Genomic DNA, 19,261 nt, shown 5'->3' on the forward strand with positions numbered 1-19,261 from the left:
AGGAGGCCAAAGATCCATCACGGTGATGAGCTGGGCCCTGAGGCAGGCAAAGGGTGGGCTAGCCTCAGACCCAGTGGGGAGAGATGCTGAAGAAGTGCCTACTGGATTTGCTGAGGAAGACTGGATACATAGTAACTGATCTACAACACTGCCTGAAGCAGAGGTTTAAGTTAGTGGTTTCAAAAAGAGCACTCAGTTCTCTCCCGTGCAGAGATGTACATGGGCCAGTCAGTGTGTTCCCAGTCGGAGGGGGAATCACGGCCCAGAGAAACCTTCCTGGGATGCGTGAATGAGGATCTAGCACCATGCCTGCTCTGGGCCAAGCCCATCAAAGGGGTCTAGAGGGGTTCCTTTCTGTGCCAGGCCACTGGTCTTGAAGAGCAACAGCTGGACGACACCACAATGGCCTGTGAGAGGATCAAAGCCTGGAGCGACTGCCCACCTCCCCAAGACTGGGCTTCCAGACCTCGTCTTCCATATAATATGGCGGTGATGCCCCAGCCCCAGGAAACCGAGGTGCTTCCGCTGTAGCATGCTTGAGGGACACCAGGTTATCCGCCAAATTCCAATGCAGCGCTCTGGCTTTGATAATTTGGTAACTCTCCTCAGAGTTGCCACAAGTCAAAATAATCTGCTACTTGATCCGTATTTATGTTTCAGGACGGGGAGCAGGGGCACGCACAGTGGCCTAGAAGGGTAAGCAGCCCTCAGCCCTCGGAGGGAGGGGCAGGCGCTTGGCTAATATATCATCAAGCTGTCAGTCCAGGGTCACAGAGGGTCCTGGGCTCCTTCACAGTGACAAGACTAGTAGGGACACAAGTCTCCCCTTGGGGAGGGAGGTGGGGCCCAGAGGCAGTGCAGGGAACTCTCTTCTATACCCTGCACACTTCTTAAGCCTTAGGTCATCCAGTGCTACCTCAAGACAGAGGCAGCTAGTGCCTGTCTCCATGGTGACACAAAAGGCCAAATGCTTTTCACCCCGTTCCTGCTGGGCTATGCTCTGCCAGGAGTCAAGGCCTGTTCTGTCCCCAGGCTTTGGCAGACAATAGTGTGAGTGTTCATTGCACGCCAGTGGCACTGACAGGATGACCTCAGGGGGCCCTCTTGCCCACCACCACGTGTCCAGCATCAGCTGGCGCTAGGGACCAGAACACAGAATTATAAAAGTTGCACAAATGGTTAAAGAACCTTGAGTGGCAACAACTGACTAGAGAGTGTGAGCCAGACAGTCCTCCCTCATTACCCGGGCTATTGTGTGGGTGCTACCATTCTTGGGAGGGCGCTTCTGGAGGTGGGTGTGAGGCTAGGCTACTGTACAGCATCAGCTCACGGGGCCACGTATGATATGGCCATCCACTTAGCTGGCTGGCACGGAGCCGGGGCTGGAATAAAGGCAGGTCCGTCGCTTCCGCCGCTAACACTGCTCTTTCCCTGTCACCACTGATCCTGGTGTCCCACCCAGAATGAGTGATGTTCTCTCCACAGACAGGAGGGGAAGGAAAGGCATCCCGGCCGGGAACAGGCAATACCAGGTGGGGACAGAGCCATGGTGTACCCTAGGGAGTGAGCAGGGCCGGGAAGATGGAGAAGACAGAGAAGGGAGGCAGCGTGGAGAGGTACAGAGTTTAAAAGGCTTCTCTGAAGCCTGGGGACGCTGTTGTAGCTTGCTTCTCTGCTGACCATATTCAGTGAGAATCCATCCATTGATACCTAGGTGCAACCCCTTCCGCCCGCTTCTGAGATAGGGTCTTACTCTGTAGGCCTGGCTAGCCTTGAACTCACAGAGATCTGCCTGCCCGTGCCTCCCGAGGGCTGGGATTAAAGGCGGGGCCATCATGGCTGCCTTTCACTTCTTCTAACATAACTTCATCATGCATGTTTGCATATATTTTGCCTGTGGTCGGTATGTACAAAAATGCTCACTGCAGCAAAACGTAAGGGACACTGACTGTTCCCAAAGTTATATAAATCATGGCTTATATGCCTGCTGTTGATAGGTAGTCCTTTGACCCTTATAGCAGTCCTCTGCAGATTCGGAAGACAATCTGTCTCTTGGATGTCCCCTTAGCTGGGTAGCGTTGCTAGCTCTCCCTCCCCACGGGCCTCCGATTTGTCCCATGCCTCCCAGTCATGCCACTACTCACTCTTTTGGGGGGTTGACATCCTCAGGCCGTGCCTCAAAGAACCGGAAGACTTCATCACACTGTGAAATGTGGGGCGGCAGCCGGACAAGCGCCTGTGAAAGACAAGGAGAGAGGTCGTTGGGTCTGAGGACCCAGATAGCATCGGTGGGGGTGGGTGGGTGGGGTGCAGGGGTGGGGAGTGGTGATCTTCAAGCACTATGCCACAGAAAACATAGTTAACCGGCCAGACAATAGGGAACTGAAATAAATAGAAAAAAAAAATCCATGTATCAACCCATTCGTCCATAATAAAAAGCTCGGATTCTCAGGGAGCCGGATGTGGTAGTGTGTTGCTGCGATCCCAGCATGCCTGTGTCCAGTGGCAGGGAGAGACGAGAGAGCCCAGGAAGTTTATGAACCATCCAGCCTGGTGTATACAACGCAGGATGACCAAGATACAAGGCGAGGGTTGACATCTGAAATGATCCTGATCTCCACATACATACTGTGACATGCATGAGCCTCCATTCACACAAACACGTACACACACACACACACACACACACACACACACACACACACACGCATGCGCACATGTGCGTGTGCGTACAAAGATTAAACAACAACAAATCTAACCAGTCAACTAATCTGCCGGATGACTAATCATCAGTCAATCATCCAGCCGATGATAACTTCGGCAACTCTGTGTTGCGGTTTGAATGAGAACATCCCCATGGGATCTGGCATTTGAATACATGTCCCCAGTCAGTGGCACTGTATGAGGAGACTGGGGAAACGTGGTCTTGCTAGAGGAAGCGCATCACGGGGAGCCAGTCCTTCCTCAGGAGCTCTGAAGGAATCTCCTCTTACCCAAAGAATAAGTCCGAGGCCCTTAACCTAACAAGGTGAGGTTCAGAGCAGGCGCAGGGCCGTAACCTATCAGGGAGCACTCACCTGACATGCCTCCCCTTCCCCAACCACACCTGTGTCACAGAGGTGTGTTCCCTAGACACTGACAGCAGGCAGGGCTAGTGACAAGTTGAGAGGGTCATTAGAGTGTGCTGTGACAGAGTCAGGCAGGACCTAAAGCAATGGAAATGAGCTGCGGGGGATGGTGGTGCAGGGGGTAAACTGAGGAAGGGGTCTTGCCCAAGTGTGGTGACCTGGAAACTGCACGAAGGTAGAGTGGTTGGGGTGCAGGGAGCAGGGAACCAGGGAACCAGGGTGGGGTTACATGGGGCTTGAGCTCGTGGTGGACCGGAAAGTAGTGGAAGGCAGTTCTTGATAGATGGGGACAGAGGGAATCCTGTGACGATTAAGTCAGGCCAAGAGGCCTGCTGTCCAGAGATGGTGCGTCTCCTGCTGAATCGTGTATCAGACCTACTGCTCTATAGCCAGGGACACATAGAAGCCCAGGCCTGGCCCCATCTAAAAGGTGGGGAGGAAAGCAGGGCCCCTCCCTCAGTGTGGGAGAAATACTGGACTAAGGAGAGACTCCTGGATCAGTCAGGACACAGTCAAAGTAGGGCAGACCCACAAGGCCAAAGGAACCAAGGGCTGGAGCCAGGAGGGAAGCGAGAAACCCAGGGTATGGGGGAGCCCATGGATCCACAGAGCAAGAGATCACACGATAAGGTGGCCCCTGGCCAATATGTGACTCCTGTCACATGGTGGCGTGCCCCTGAATGCCACACCAGGACCAACTTCAGAGGCTGCATCCAGCCCCCTGCAGTCCAGAGATCCTTTCTGAGTGAAACCTGAGTCTCCCCAGGATAGCCCCACCCCCACATTACAGATAAAGAGAGATCCACAGGGAACACTGCCCTGGGCCACCCAGAGGGGCTGGGAAGACTGAATCTAAGCCTTGTGCAGACAGGGTCTGCTCTGGTGAGAGTGACTCAGAGCAGAAACTCAGTTAATATCTGAATGAATGAACAGATCAATTAAGAGCAAATAAACAACAGGGCCTGATGTCCAGGGGCCACTGCCCAAGAGTGATGAGACAGAGGAGACCCCTGGGCAGCCACAACCAAGTGACAGTCTGGAGCAAAGAGGAGCATGGTTTAATTTTCCGAGCTGGCTGGACAACCCAACTCTAGAGCCCAACGGCCAACCAAGAAGGGACAAGATTGGGCAAGGCTAGACCCCAGCATTGGGAGCATTTTGTAATTCTTCCTTTAATTCCATTTCTTCCTAGAGGCTGGGGCTTTGCAAAGGTCTCCATCCCCTAGCCCCACCCCAACAACCAAGAAGCAGCAAAGGAGAAAAATGAATATTCATGAGCTGTGCTGGGCCTTGTCCCAGATGCCAATCCCTCCAACCACCTGACACGGGATGGCCCCTCGGTGTGGTGCTGGAAGGCAGGTGTGACATATCCTCTGCCTCAGTTTATGGTGGGGACATCGGAGCTCTGACTAGGGTAGTAGCGGACTCCAGGTGCTCCAAATCTGGCCCTAAGGGTCACCAGGGTCTCACCTTACATCCAAGGCACATTCAGTGTTCTCCCCAAGGAAGGGAAAAAAATGACTAAGAGAGACAGAGGGGAAGTGGGGGGGGGGAGAGAAAAGGGGAGGAGGGGTAACCCGGCATGGACTGAAGAGCTCCTTGGGGTAGCAGGTAGAGGGTCCCAGGATGGACTTTAAGGATTGGAGGTAGGCAGAACCAAGGGAAGCCATCACCACCAGGTCAGGGCTGTCAGGATGACCTCAGAAAGGCAAGGCAGGGGTAGGCAAGTTTCAGCCGGCCAAGAAGGCCCTGGACCCTACCAAATGCCTGCACCCCTGTGAACAGAGGGCTCTTCATGCCAAGAGAGAGTGGAGCTCGGGGCAGAGGACCAGTGGACGGAAGACAAAGAAGTCTTTCGGTGGATTGACAGCGACATCTTGACTTAACAGCGAGCCCTGACTGCTGGCCAACAACCGAGGCTCCCGGCCTGGAGCAACCCAGTTCTGGGGCCAAAACCACTTGGCAAAAGTGGCTGGTGCTTTTGGCCTGTCCCCGGGCCGTACCAGTACTGGCACTCGAGAGCAGGAACCCAAGCTGGGCCACACTGAGCAAGGTAGGGGTGGGGGCCAGGGTCCCAGCTCAGGTCTAGGATTCTGCTGATGCACATGTCCTGTGGGAAGTGAGGCCGAGCAGCCCTGGGTGTGAGTCCTGCCTCTGCTCTTCACAGACTGTAAGAGGATGGACGAACGCCTTCCCTGCCTTCTCTGAGCTCAACACACTGGATTTGATAGTGTGACTGTCACCCGTGAAGTGTCGAATCTGAGTAGCCTTGCACTGTGGCTATGGTGGTACTGAGCGAACTCTTTAGGTACATCTTAGCTGCTACATCACAGCCATTCCTTAGGGCAAAGCAATGACCATCTAGCTGGAACTCCAGGATGTGTCGTTGACGCTGCCCCCGGCACTGTTTTGTGCGTGTGACCCTGGGCACCTTCTCTCTGGTTATCAATTCTTCCAGGATTAAAAAAAAAAAAAAAAAGTCTAGTTCTGGAATCCCAGGTGAAATGGCTTCCATGGGCACGTGTGAGATGGCGCCTTGAAGGCCCTGCTTTCCTGGACTGGACCATTACCATGCTCCTTAGCACAGCAGTGTCCCTGGCCCAGGCAGTGGCACTATTCAGAGGTGTGGCCCTGTTGGAGTGGGTGTGGCCTTGTTGGAGTGGGTGTGTCTTTCTGTGTCCAGAGCCTACATTCAGATCCAGGCTTTCTGCTTCTGGCATTTTGCACTGGGATCTGAGAGGTCCTGAAGGTGCTTCAAGCTCTGGGGCCAGAACTCAGTTACTAGTGAGCTACATCTGATCTATGGCTCTCACAGTCTTTCCATAGGGTATGGCCCAGGGGACACTATAGGTGACATCAGGCACTGGCAAGGGTGAATGAGTCTGTCCTCACGCCTGGAGGAGGGGGAGGGGGAGAGGGAGAGAGAGAATCGGTCGGTCCCTTCAGCTCTGGGAAAGGTCCGAAACCTGAGTGTAATGTAGCAGAATCTTCTTAAATTAAAATTTTCCATCTCGGAGGGAAGCTAGTTAAGACCCAGATATTACAAAGGCGGTGAAGTAACAGGATGTTCTATCTAAGTGGAAGTGAATCATTCCATCCTGGGCAGAGCTTTAAGCACAGGAAGTAAAGGCTTCAGGAAGTCCCTGAAATTGATCAGATCCACTAGGCCCTGCCCTCCCCCACGCATATATAAGTTGTAAAAACTGCTCAGAGATTCCCAGACCACAGAGCTGCCTGGAAGAGGTTCAGATCAGCTGAGTTATCTGCAAAGGACATTCTTCAACTAGCTTCCTGCAGGCTTTTGTGTGCAGTCACCCATACTGGGATGGGCTCAGTGATGTGACTCTTTTAAGTCACTTCTGCTCCTGTAAGTAATCCCTCACCCATATTCTTTTATTTATTTATTTATTTATTTATTTATTTATTTATTTATTTATTTTTTGGATTTTCGAGACAGGGTTTCTCTATGTAGCCCTGGCTGTCCTGGAACTCACTTTGTAGACCAGGCTGGCCTTGAACTCAGAAATCNGCCTGCCTCTGCCTCCNNAGTGCTGGGATTAAAGGCNTGCACCACCACGCCCGGCTCCTCACCCGTATTCTTATGAGCAGCCCCACTAAAACTACTTGGTCCACCCACTTGGGCTTTGGTGGTATCCATACTTTTCTGTCATAGGTTCCCTGTCCGGGTGAGTAGACTTTTGTTCACATCTCCCAAAGGAGATTGTCACACAACACTGAGACGGGATTGCTGGTGACTTTGGGATTGACATGGGTTACTTTGGGGCTGACCCTGAGTCACAGCAAGCAAACAAAGGGCAGGAGCTGACAAAGCTGTGGGACAAAATGCACAAGTCACTGGCCATGAGGTTGGTGGTGGTGGGAGGTGACTGAGGGGTCACAGATTGTGTTATTTGACAGCAGAGCTGTGAAGAGCACCCCTGGGTGGTAGTGAGCACCAACCTCTGTGAGCACCTCATTGACCTTGGAAGGGGCAGGGGCTTGCTTGCCTCCCCTCCCCCTCCCTCCCTCCCTCTCTCTCTCCTTCTCTTTCTTTCTCTCTTTTGTTGTTCTGTTTGTGGATTTTTGTTTGTTTTGCTTTGCTTCCTTGAGATGTAGGTTTCTCTGTGGAGCTCCGCTGTCCTGGAACTCGCCAGGTAGAACAGGTGAGGCTTGAATTCAGAGACCCACATGACTGTGTCCTGAGTGCTGGCTAGGATTAAAGGCTGTGTCACCATGCCAGGCAGGCCTTACCTTTCTGATTCAACAGGATTAAAGGTCAGCAGGTACGGCCTTGCTCTGACACATTAATATAGTCCAGGCTAATCAGGTCAGGAGGCCCCTCTTACAGGCTCCATCATGATAGCTCCCCTGCTCAAAGCCTGACTCCCAGGAGGTAAGCTGCTGTGAACTTCCTCCTCTGCTGACCCACAGTCAGCTATGGGCGCCTCGCCTCGGCCTCCACAGCTCGCTCTGGAGGCAGGCTGCTCTGGGCCATAAATTACAGCTGGAAGGCTTCCTCTGCCTCCTCCCCGCAGCCATTAACTTTGCTCATTCATTTAACTTCTTAAAGCAATAAAAAGCTCAGGGCAGCCATGTAGCCATCAGCTTAGAAATGGTGAATGTCCTTTAAAGAGGAAAAAAAAAAAAAACAGATATTGATCTGAAGAAGAGAGATAATATAGCTCCAGGCCATCCATTCATTGTTTGCAATGATGCAGAACATGTGACCCAGGCCAATCTGGACAAAATTCAAACCTGGGTCCCGTGGGGAGGTAGAAGGGAACACTTATCTTCCTGGAGGCTAAGAGACGACAGTTAAGGACTCTGTTCTCGATTTGTAGGATTGGTTGTTTACTATATAAATAGTAAAAAAAAAAAAAAAAAAATAAATGTATGTCTCAATATCTATAGCTCAGTATGTAGTTGAGGGTGACCTTAAACTCCTGATCCTCAAATAGTAATAAATAAATAAATAAATGTATGTCTCAATATCTATAGCTCAGTATGTAGTTGAGGGTGACCTTAAACTCCTGATCCTCTTGCCTGCCTCCTAAGTGCTTGGGTCACAGGCTTGTGCCACTGTGCCAGGCCTGACTTAAACGTCTGTGTTGCCAAGGGTGACTCACTATAAAATATTAGAGTTATAAAATGTTACAACAGAAAATGTCTTGGTTACTTTAAATTTGCTGGGGCAAGAAATTATGAAATTATGACCAAGGCAACTTATAAAAGAAAGCATTTAATTTGGGGTTCATGGTTCCAAAGGGTAGCCCACGGCCATCATGGCTGGGAGCATGGTACCTGAGGGCCCTCGTCTTGAGAAAGCAGCCATGAGGCAGAGAGAGAGAGAGAGAGAGAGAGAGAGAGAGAGAGAGAGAGAGAGAGAGAGAAACTGAAACCTCAAAGCCCATCCCCAATAACACACCTCCTCCAACAAGGCCACACCTGCTAATCCTTCCCAAACAGTTCCACCAACTGGGGACAGATAGGTGTGCATACAAGGATACAAGGTGTGGTGATATTCCCATTCCAACCACCACAGAAAGGGACCTTACCAGGAAGAGCTCAGTGTAGAGACTGCATTTCTGAAGTCACTTAACAGTGACGTACATTCTCAGGCTACCCCGTGGGACCGTGGTTTTCATTCTCATTTGTTTGGAGTCACATAGCTAGTGAGGCTGTCAGACCAGACTCCAGTTCTTCTCTAACATGCTTTAGATAAAACGTGTTGATCTTCCCTCCCTAGGATTCTTTGAATCAGCCCAGATGGCTTCTTCCATCTTCTTGCCTCAGTCTTGAGTGTTGGGACTGTAGGTGTTGCCAGGCCCAGCTTGGGGGTTGGGGGGATGGGACTGGGTCTCACATGTACAGAGGTGACTCAGAGTTTCTCATTGAATCTGGAATTCACCTTTTCTCCCCACCCCCAGCTAGGCTGGCTCTCCAGCCCCATGGATCATCCTGTGTCTGTTCACCCCAGTGTGTGTCTGTGTGTGTGTGTTTTGGGGGGGGGGGTTACAGATGCATGAGGCCACATCTGGCTTTGTACATGAATGCTAGGGACTTAAACTCAAGTCCTCTCACACATGCACAGCAAACGGCACTACCCACTGAGCCATCCCCTGCTTCCCTCTTGGCCTGGAGAGATGGCCCAGGTTCAATTCCCAGCAGCCACATGGCAGCTCTCAACCATCTGTACACGCAGCAAGGCATACGTGTGGAGGTCAGGGGACAATGTGCGGAAGTTGGTTCTCTCCCTCTGCCGCAGGAGTATGGAATTCAAGTTACAGGCTTGGTGGCAGGCATGTGCCTGGCCTGTGCTTTCCAGCCTCTTCCCCTGGGTTCTTGGTCACATTCCATAGAAGGTATGGGTGAGCTATAGGTTTGTTAGGTTTTCTTTACCTTTTAGCGGTTGTGAGGATCAGACCCAAGGCCTTGAACATATTCTACTATTACACTGTTTCTTTAACCATTAGTTATCTGAGTTATATATTTTACTTTTTAGGTATAATATTCTAGGTAATGAACAGACTAGGCAAGTGTTCTACCCACTGAGACATCCCACTCCTTTTCTTGATTTTAATCCTGTTTTGTTTTTGTTTTTTTAAAAAAAGACTTACCTAGTTTTATACTTTATATTTTGCCTGCCTGTATGTCTGTGAACTACGTGCATGCAGTGTCTGTGGAGGCCAGAAGAGGGCGTTGGATTTCTGGAACTGGACATACAGAAGGTTGTTATCTGCCATGTGGGTTCCGGGAACTAATCTTGGGTCCTCTGCAAGAGCAGTATGTACTCTTAACTGCTGAGCCACCTTCTAGTGCCCTTTTAAATACTTTTAAATGTTTTACTTATTTATTTAATACAAATGTCTGTGATCTGTAACAATAACGAAAGGCAGCTGCTGAGTGCGTCCACACAGCACTGGGTATACAGAGCACATCAGTTCACTCTGCCCCCACGGCAGGAGGACCCCCCGCCCTCTTTCCTATGAGCACTGGAAACAGAGGCTGAAGAGATGAGGTAAGTTCAGAAAGCTAGACAGGGCTTTGAACCCAAATAGTCTGGATGTCCATACATCAGCAGCACTAATGAGTATCTTCCCGGAGGTCCTAGACTATAATCAGTATAAAAGACGGGATATTAAAGCCTTGGGTTCTGAATTAGCACCGTGCTCCCCCAAACCAAACCAAACCAAAACATAAGCAGAAAGACAAACAAGCTCTGCTTTATAACATACTGCTGTTCTGTCTGCTCTTTGACATTGTCTATTTTGGTGTTGTATATATACAAAACACACACCACCCCTCCCCACACACACACACACACACACAGAGAGAGAGAGAGAGAGAGAGAGAGAGAGAGAGAGAGAGAGAGAGAGAGAGAGAGAGAGAGAGAGAGAGAGAGAGAGAGAACACTGGCATCTATTAAAACTTATGTGAATAAACAAATGTGTATTCCAGATGCCACTGGGCTTAGAGCTGATTCAAGCCACACTCAAAAGAAAATCAGAGAAACAAGCTGCCTACCTCCAAATCCACCCTTAGGGTCCATTCCACACGCCACACACGGCCCCAAGGCTGGCAGGAGAGTCTAACTCAGCACTTTACAAACATGGATGCATTCTGAAGGGGGTGGAGCCTTAGCTGTGAACCCCCTGACCTCTGCCCCAGACAGTGGTCTAGCCCCAGGAACGACTGATCCCAAGTGACAGTCACCCCACACTGCCCACTCTCAGCCAGGAAATGCTAGGCCACAGGTGGGTTTTGTATAGCCATCTTCCTTCCCAGGTGGAAGAGGCCTGAGGGCAGAGCCGCCCTCCTCCGTGCCCCAGCCCCAGCCCCAGCCCCAGCCCCAGCCGCCCTCCTCCATGCCCCAGCCCCAGCCTTACCCTGCAGTACTCATCAATGGGCTTCAGTCTCTTCACAGCCACGTCACGGATGTGGCTTCGCCGGAAGAGGATCTTGCCTGGAAGAGAAAGCCTAGTGAGTGGGGATTTTGGCTAAAGCTGCCAGGGAAATCCTCCTGTTTCAACCGGTCCCCACATGTACCACCTCAGCCCCTTGCCAACAAAGCAAGAGAAAAGCTGTCACCTCTCCTGGGGGGCAGGAGGCGCCCAAGGCTGTGGGCCCACGGCCTCTCCCTGGAGGCTGCCATCTTGGGCTTCTATGAACAACCTAGTAAACTCACCTTGTCTGGGTCTGTGGCAAGATCAATACCCAATGTCAGGGCGTGGCTTTCTAGTTATCTCACAGGTAAATATGAGAAGAGACCCAACCCACTCGCTGTGTTTTGTCTTCCAGCCCCTCCTACGGGGCTCAGCATTCCTTTCTGCTGGTCAGGCAAGCCATTCCTATTCTTAGCTTAGGTGGGTGGCTATTTCCAGGGTGAGACAGGCAACCAGAGACGACAGCTGTTCCAGTCAGACTGTCCGCTGGCCTCTCTGAGCACAAAGCCTGCAGCCATTCAGGCTGGGACATCCCACAAACAGGTATGGGCAAGGCTTACAGGAAGTCCTGGTCCCTCGGTCGTCAACAGACACATCAACACATTGGCACATTCAATCACGAGTACATCAATACCTGGTTCTTTTCCGGTCTAGTAAATGTCGCTGGCTCTATCCCAGAATCCCCAAGCTGGGGACTGAACCCCAAGATCTCACATATACTAGGCAAACGCTCTATCACTGAGCCGCATCCCCAGTTCAACTTGTCAAACGTAGACTCTGAACTCACTAGTCTGATGCTAAGGCCTTATACACGGACACTTCTGGGTCCACCCCTTTGTCAACAAGCCTTACTTGGGAACTACACAGCTTGAGATTATCACTCTCCTTCTAGAATATCCACAGCACATTACCCACTCCTAGGGCACCTGCCTCTTTCTGCTGTGTGTTATCACATAGGTGACATGCCAAGGTGCCCAGCAGGGCACACCCAGAGCTGTAACACCCATCTGCTGTCCCCACCTGTCCCGCTGTCCTTCAGAGAAGGCCTCCTCCATGTTAACCCTTGTAGTGCCAATAAGGCTAACCACATCCGGTGGGCAGGACCCAATCTGAGCTGATGAGGGTCAGCCCAGAGCCTTCTCTTGCCCACAGTGCTAACTTGGCTCCCTGAAAGCCCGGCGCCCCCAGTGGCCAACTTTATTACTGCTTGAGAAGAAAATGGAAGAATTTCTGCTGCCTGGCCTGGGTATGAGCTCACTATATATGCCTCTGGAGTGACAGACAGCCAAGAGACCACTGGGAAGCGGTGGATTCCTTTGCTACTTCAGGAACTGGATGCGGCCTTTTTCTGGGTCTGGGGCTATCTTTGGACTTTTCAGTTATGTTTCTGTCAGGGTCCAAGTAAGAGACTAATTGGTCTAAGCTCTTCACCCCACAGCAACCTCAGGAACAAGAATTTCAGTGCAAGTTACTTAATGAGAAAGGATAGCACGGCAACTATCACTGGGGGAGAAGAATAAGGCAAAGCTGGGAGGGGGACGTGCGGCTCAGTGGCTCTCTGTGGGCAGCCGGAGCCTGGTCCTGCTGAGCCACTGCGGAGGTGATTCAGTGTCCCTCCTCAAGGGTCTCCCATCTGAAGCTGGAGAGGTCTGGGAGGCTGGGGTGATGCCACACCAACCCCCTCCTATCACCGAGAGCCGTGTGCAAGGGCATCCATTCTGCTGCTTCTGGTTCATGGGGAGCCTGGCTGCTCCACAAAGCAGGGCAGAAGGGAAGGTAGGCGACCTTGGGTCCTGCGAGGAGAGGCTACAGTGGCCTCCGACTTCCCTGTCACCACAGTATAGGACACCACCCGCGCATAGGTGAGACAGGATCACCAGAACGTCCAGCATGCGTGCCCTCACTCCCCAGTCTGCCACCAGCATCCACCTGTCCTATAGCACATGCTCTTGTAAGTACCTGCTGGCGTAGGCACTGCCCCATCCCCACCTGAGCACCTGCCCCAAGCTCCTCCATACTCTGAGTCAAGTGTCTGTCCACCTACAGATTAGAATTCCACCAGGGGGTTCCCTGGCCAAGAAGCAAAATGGTGATTGATTAAGATACTAGTGACCTCATTCCTCATGGGGGAAAATGCCCTTGGCGTCCCTGCCTCTTGGTCTCGCATATGTATGTGGCTGTGGGGTTACTGTGTAAAGTGGCCTTTGTCATTAAGCTGTTTGGTACACAGAGACCAGTCTCAGGACTGATGACATGATGGGTGTCCCTGGGCTGGAGTCCTGGCTTCCCACCGGAGCCAGGTGTTTGTCAGACCAGCCAGACTCTATGATGCTAGATGCCTAGAGGTGCCCATCAAGACCCTAAAGGAACGTAGGAGGAATGGATGAAACTAAGGGCAGCCTAGAGAGGCCTCACCCTCCAAACATCCTGTGAAAGGATAGAAGAGAGGGAGGGAAGGGAAGGTGGGACTCATCTGGGGTCCCCTTCCAGCCTTCATCCCAAAGCCAACTGCACCTCTGACAGAGCCTTGTCTTGTAGATGAACTAGTAAAGGACAAGGGACTGTATTCCAGGCCTCCAGGAAGCGTAGAGACTTGGAGATGGTAAGGTGGGGGTAAGAGAAGGCGCCACCTGACCAAAGCTCTCCTGGCTCAGGAGCACAGGTCCCTCTGGCTGCTGGAAGGAAGGCCACTACGCCTTGGGTGGATGCCCCCCCAAGCCCTCCACAGGGACCAGGGGTCAGCGGCTCCAGTGCAGGGCAGCACTGTTAGCAACTCTGAAGCCTAGAAGGGTGGCTCTCTTGAGCAATGCTTTCCTATGCTATGCTTTGGAATAGTCAGCCCACAGGGATGAGGGAGGGGAGGCCGGGAGGAGGGATTCCATGGTTTTGACTTCTTCGTGAGGAATCCAAGCCACCCTGGGAAAGCCACACCGGGGACCATATTAAAGGGAAAGAGGGAAAGGAGGGGGAGGGAAATCCCATCAAGGCCGCTGAGACCACAGGGCATTAAAGGCTGCTTGTAAATGTCCTGCAGCCCCTTTATGGCAGACCCGGCTGCTGCCGCTCTTCAAAGCCACGGGAAGCTGACCCAGAAACACTCTAAGTACCACAGGGCAGATTGTACTCTGACCTGAAATAGACCCAGCTCAGCAGGAGTTACGCGTTCTTGGGAGGTAATAAGAAAGATGGAGAAGCTGAGCACCCACAATATCTGAGAACTAAGTGGAGGGTCCTCTTCCTGCCATCCAGGTCTGGGCTGAGGAGCTCGAACCTCAAGCAAGGAGACCTGGGTTCCAGTTGTGCCTGAGGCAGGCAGGTAGCAGACGCTTCCTTGCTGGGACCTCCACATTCTCTGTTGGAACCTAAGCTCTACAGAACCTTGAGATGGCTCCTCAGTGGGGCTGGGGGGCCGACCAGGCAAAGAGGACGGTGACGAGCTAAGGGTTTATTGGGGCTAGGTGTTGCAAGGATATCTTTACAACGACTTTGAAGTAAATAAGATTTAAACATTTTTTAAATTTCCAGGCGTGGTGGCTCTGACATTAATCGGGAGGCAGAGGCAAGTGGAGTTTGAGGCCAGCCTGGTCTACAATGTGAGTTCCAGGACATCCAGGACTACAAAACACTTGAAAAAAAATGGTTTTTTAACTATATGTATGTAGGTGTCTGTGGAGGTATGTGCATGCAAAACGTTGTACATCGTGGTGCGGAGCCTAGTGCGCACCACGATGTACAACGTCCACAACACACACACACACACACACACACACACAAACACATTCAAAAACACATACATGTACATACACATACACATGAACATGAGTCTGACATTGCACATGCACGGAGGTCATGTGAGGTCAGAGGTCATGTGAGGTCAGAAGCTGGACCACATGGGGCCCAGGAATCAAACTCAGGTCATCAGGCTCAGAGGCAAGTGTCTTTAACCACTGAGCCATCTTGCCGGCCCTGGTTTCTTCCTCCTCCTCCTTTTCTTCTTCTTTTAAAGATTTATTTATTTATTATATGTAAGTACATTATGGCTGGCTTCAGACACTCCAGAAGAGGGTGTCAGATCTCGTTATGGGTGGTGGTGAGCCAACATGTGGTTGCTGGGATTTGAACTCAGGACCTACAGAAGAGCAGTTGGTGCTCTTAACCACTGAGCCATCTCTCCAGCCCTGGTTTCTTCTTGAGGTCCTTCACTTACTCACCCATCAGAGACCCTTTTCCAAATGAACACAATGGTCACAGGTTGTAGGGCTTAGGACTTGAACATGTGTCTTTGGAGGTTACAGTGAACCCTCTACAGAAAATTACATTGGGGAACCTCTCAAATGCTGGGGTTACAGGTACATGGCCCAATACCCAGTTTATGTATTGTCAAGGATAAACCCTGGGTGTTACGCATGCGAGGCTAGCCCTTTGTCCAACTCCTTGCGAAACTTCACCATTTCACCATGGATTGAAAGGATAACCCTTAGCTGGGTGTGATAGCACAAGTCTGTACCGAAGCACTGGACCCCTGAGGCAGGAGGACTGCCGTGGGCTCCAGGCCAGGCTGGACTCAGAGTGAGGCCCTGCTTCACCTTGCTGTTGACACAGCTCGCACGGCTAGAAGGGCTGTGGCATCTTGGGAGGTTGGGTGATGATTTTTAGCTCCCAGAACCAGACTTAAGGGCACACGAAGCTTTACAACTTAGGACCACCGAGATGGGTGTCAGCTGTCACACCACTATGTTCTTGGACATAGTATGCTTTCTATATATCAGCATTCTCATCCACCCAGTAGGACCACAGTCTGGACAATGGATTACAGTGTATAGACATAGTGCTGTCATACTAGGCGGGGCTAACTTGCTATCCAGTGCCTATGTGAACCCTGCAGAGCCAACCTTTGCGTCTTCCTTCCTTGCCTTCATCTCTCCTCCCCTCTTCTCCTTTATTTTTCGAGCCAGTCTTTCTGTCCTCACACCTCTGGACTCAAACGTCTCCCCATCTCAGCCTCCCCGGCAGCTGGGCACTGAGCCCACTTCTCTGTTTCCGCTTTCTAGTGACCAGAATCATCTTCCACTGTGGTGGTTTGTTGTTGCTTTGACAAGGTCTCACTTTGTAGCCCAGGCTAGCACTCATTATGTAGCCTAGGCTGGCTTGACCTTGGTGGTAATTCTCCTGCCTTAGCCTCATAAATTAGCCTGGATTATAAGTCTGTACCATCATGCCCAGCTTCAGAATAATACTACTATATTCTCTCTGCCTCTGTCTGTCCGTCCATCTGTCTGTCTCTGTGTGTGCATGCATGTAGGTCATACAAACCTTGCAGGAGTCAATTCACACCCAGAGCGCATGGCTTCTGGTCATGCTCAGATGAGCCACTCTTCGTAGTATTGCCGCAGAACAGACTGCAAACGCAACGCCAACAGACTCTAGGGCTCAGCACAAGGCCTTGCATGCAGCAGCAGGCGACGGACTTGTACTGAGTGCAGTCAATACACTAATGAGTGTGTGTCCCCACAGTCCTGCTATGAGCCTCTCTCTCTCGTGTATACACTCATGTATGTACACACGCCTCACTCTTTCCTTACACACTGGGGCTGTCACCTCGGATGCAAGGGCAGGAGTCATCGTCTTCCAGGACCCAGACACAGTGGGGCCAGAGCCTGCTTAATAGAGAGGCTGGTGCTGAGGTCACATGTCTTCCTGGGCCTGGGTGTGGTGGGTGTGGTGGGCAGTGGCTCGGCCTCCCAGTGGGAGCTAGGCATAAAGGGCCCCATTCAGCTCTGCTGCCTCAACTCCACCCCTGTGGGGAGCTGTCCTCCAGAAGGGGGTGGAGGGATACTGCCAAAGCTTCCTGGCTGTCTCTCTTTTGTGGCGTGGCCTACAGTGTGTGGCCAGGCATCAGGCTTGGAGGGCCACAAGAGAATGGCCTGCCTTCTGTAGCCGGGGACCGTAGCCCCCGCTCAGCAGTGGCCTTGTTCACTACTGATCCTCTGAGCAGTTAGGAGGTTCTGTCTGAATTCCCTTGCAAGGAAACCTCAGGCCCACAGCTAGACCTGGCCAGCCAGAGGGGAGTTTGCTTGGCTCTGCCTGGGCAGAGCATCACCCCAGTCTACTTCTCTGGGGTCTGGCTCAGCTGCAATGCCGATCCCAGACAGTCAGTCTGTTCAGTGACTTCCAAACCTACATAATTCACCGCTTCTACAAGGACGGATAGGAAGAAGACAGGCCAGATGTGGTCTGGGCTGAGTGTGTGCACCATGTTTTCTACTGATTGTTATTTGAGCTCATATAACCTATAATTTAGTTAGGTACAAGATACTGTAGTTACTTCCATTTTACAAATGGGTAAAATGGACATTGAAGGTCTAAGGCTGAGTGGCCTGCTGCAGGTGTGTGTGTGTGATTAGCTCCAGTGTGTGTGTGTGTGTGTGTGTGTGTGTGTGTGTGTGTGATTAGCTTCAGTGTGTGTGTGTGTGATTAGCTTCAGTGTGTGTGTGTGTGTGTGTGTGTGATTAGCTTCAGTGTGTGTGTGTGTGTGATTAGCTTCAGTGTGTGTGTGTGTGTGTGTGTGATTAGNGTGTGTGTGTGTGTGATTAGCTTCAGTGTGTGTGTGTGTGTGTGTGTGTGTGTGTGTGTGTGATTAGCTTCAGTGAGGTCACATGAGAAGGAACTAGGAAGAGAAGTAGGAATCGTGTACCAGGGAGAGGCAGGAACCCCATCAAAAAGTCCAATGATGAGAGTGACCAGGCTCATCTAAGAAGCTGAAGTAAGCTCAAGGTGGCTGCAGAGTGGGGTACATTTATGTTGAGGAAAGGGGGGCTGGGGTAACATCCTAGTATGTGGGTCGTGAATGTGTAAGAACAGCTGGATGGGTAACAGCTGATCACAGGCGGCCACAGAGAGTGAAAACACCTGAATTCCTGGACCTTTAAGACCAAGGACCACAGGTCATTTGTTTTTATACCTCCGACTGAACTCAGAGCCTCACACACGTGCTAAAAAGGCATGTACTACTGAGCCGTAGTCTCGACACATTAAAGACTTTTTTCTTTCTTGTTGTTGTTGTTACTTTTATTATTTTGCTCCAAGCCGGCCTCAGACTCTCCATCTTCCTGCCTCGGTCTCCTGAGTTCTGGGATTCCACGCACGCACACACGCACGCACGCAGCATCATGCCTGCAGAATCACACTTTTCACCTAACAGGAAAACAAAGTTCCTTCCGAGTTTTCCCTCGTCACAGCTGAAGCCTGGGTTGGGGCCGGCTGACACTACATGAGCTCAGTTGGGGTCTTGGCATTTACCACAGAGACCCCATGGAACATGGCTGTAAAAACTGAGAGGGTCCAGAAGCCATCCCATGCCAGCCTCACTTCTTAGGTCAAAGTTGAGCTTATAGAAATGACTTGACCAACCTCACAGAGCCGGTGAGAGGCAGGCTGGAGCAGTGAGAGGTTACACTGCCCGGGTCTCCAATTCTGCCCTCCGTCCAAATCCTATCCCAGCCCTCACCCAGCAATGAGAGCTACAACCGAGGACACTGCTTCCCAGAGCCAAGAACTCGTCTGCCCCAGACAAGTGGCCCCAGATCCCCCATCTACTTCACAAGATGAAATAACATTTGGCTCAAGCTCTCTACAAACCGAGCTTCTAAAGTTCTCATGACCAACGCTGAAGAGACTAAAATCTCAGAGGCAGCTTCTGGATGTCCCCCGAGTCACACAACTGATCGGATGACTGGCAGATCTGGGCCCAGGTGGTGTCATGGCTTAACTTTGCCGTCTGCACCTGGTCACGAGGCTGATGGGTGCCGAGAGAGCAGACAAGAAGGGTGTTCTAGATCACCGGAAGCAAGGCGCCGCCGTTCTCATGCTGGAAGTACCCTGCAGACACTGAACTGACTGACGTTCTCATGCTGGAAGTACCCTGCAGACACTGAACTGACTGAATGGCCCACACTCGCCACCACGCCTGCATGGTTTGGTGGCTGCCTGCTGCTTGACCGACGATCATGTCTCCAGATATTTGGGAAACACCATTGCTTATGCGTTACATTTCTATTTATATTTTCTTTCAATGCTTGCTAGCCTTAGCCACGTCTCCCAAAAAGCTTAGGAGCGAAGAGAGGAAGTCTTTGTCAGAATAAGTCGGGGGCAAAGGTGAAGGCCAGAGCCTTGGCTGTGTGTGGAGTCTTT

At 51.5% G+C, this 19,261-nt stretch overlaps 1 protein-coding gene across 3 annotated transcripts in view; it reads right to left on the bottom strand.

Moving 5' to 3' along the window:
* The window catches only part of Sh3pxd2a (SH3 and PX domains 2A), a 204,715-nt gene that overhangs the window by 103,764 nt on the left and 81,690 nt on the right, over positions 1-19,261 (bottom strand). For all 3 annotated transcript variants that reach the window (XM_021200454.2, XM_021200446.2, XM_029531346.1), the window contains exons 4-5: positions 11,015-11,091; positions 2,145-2,236 (exon numbers count right to left, since the gene is read on the bottom strand). In XM_021200454.2, the coding sequence (XP_021056113.1) occupies positions 2,145-2,236; positions 11,015-11,091 (169 nt within the window). The remainder of the gene's footprint in view (positions 1-2,144; positions 2,237-11,014; positions 11,092-19,261) is intronic.

The sequence above is a fragment of the Mus pahari genome, chromosome 1, assembly GCF_900095145.1.
Source record: "Mus pahari chromosome 1, PAHARI_EIJ_v1.1, whole genome shotgun sequence".
Classification (NCBI taxonomy): Eukaryota; Metazoa; Chordata; class Mammalia; order Rodentia; family Muridae; genus Mus; species Mus pahari.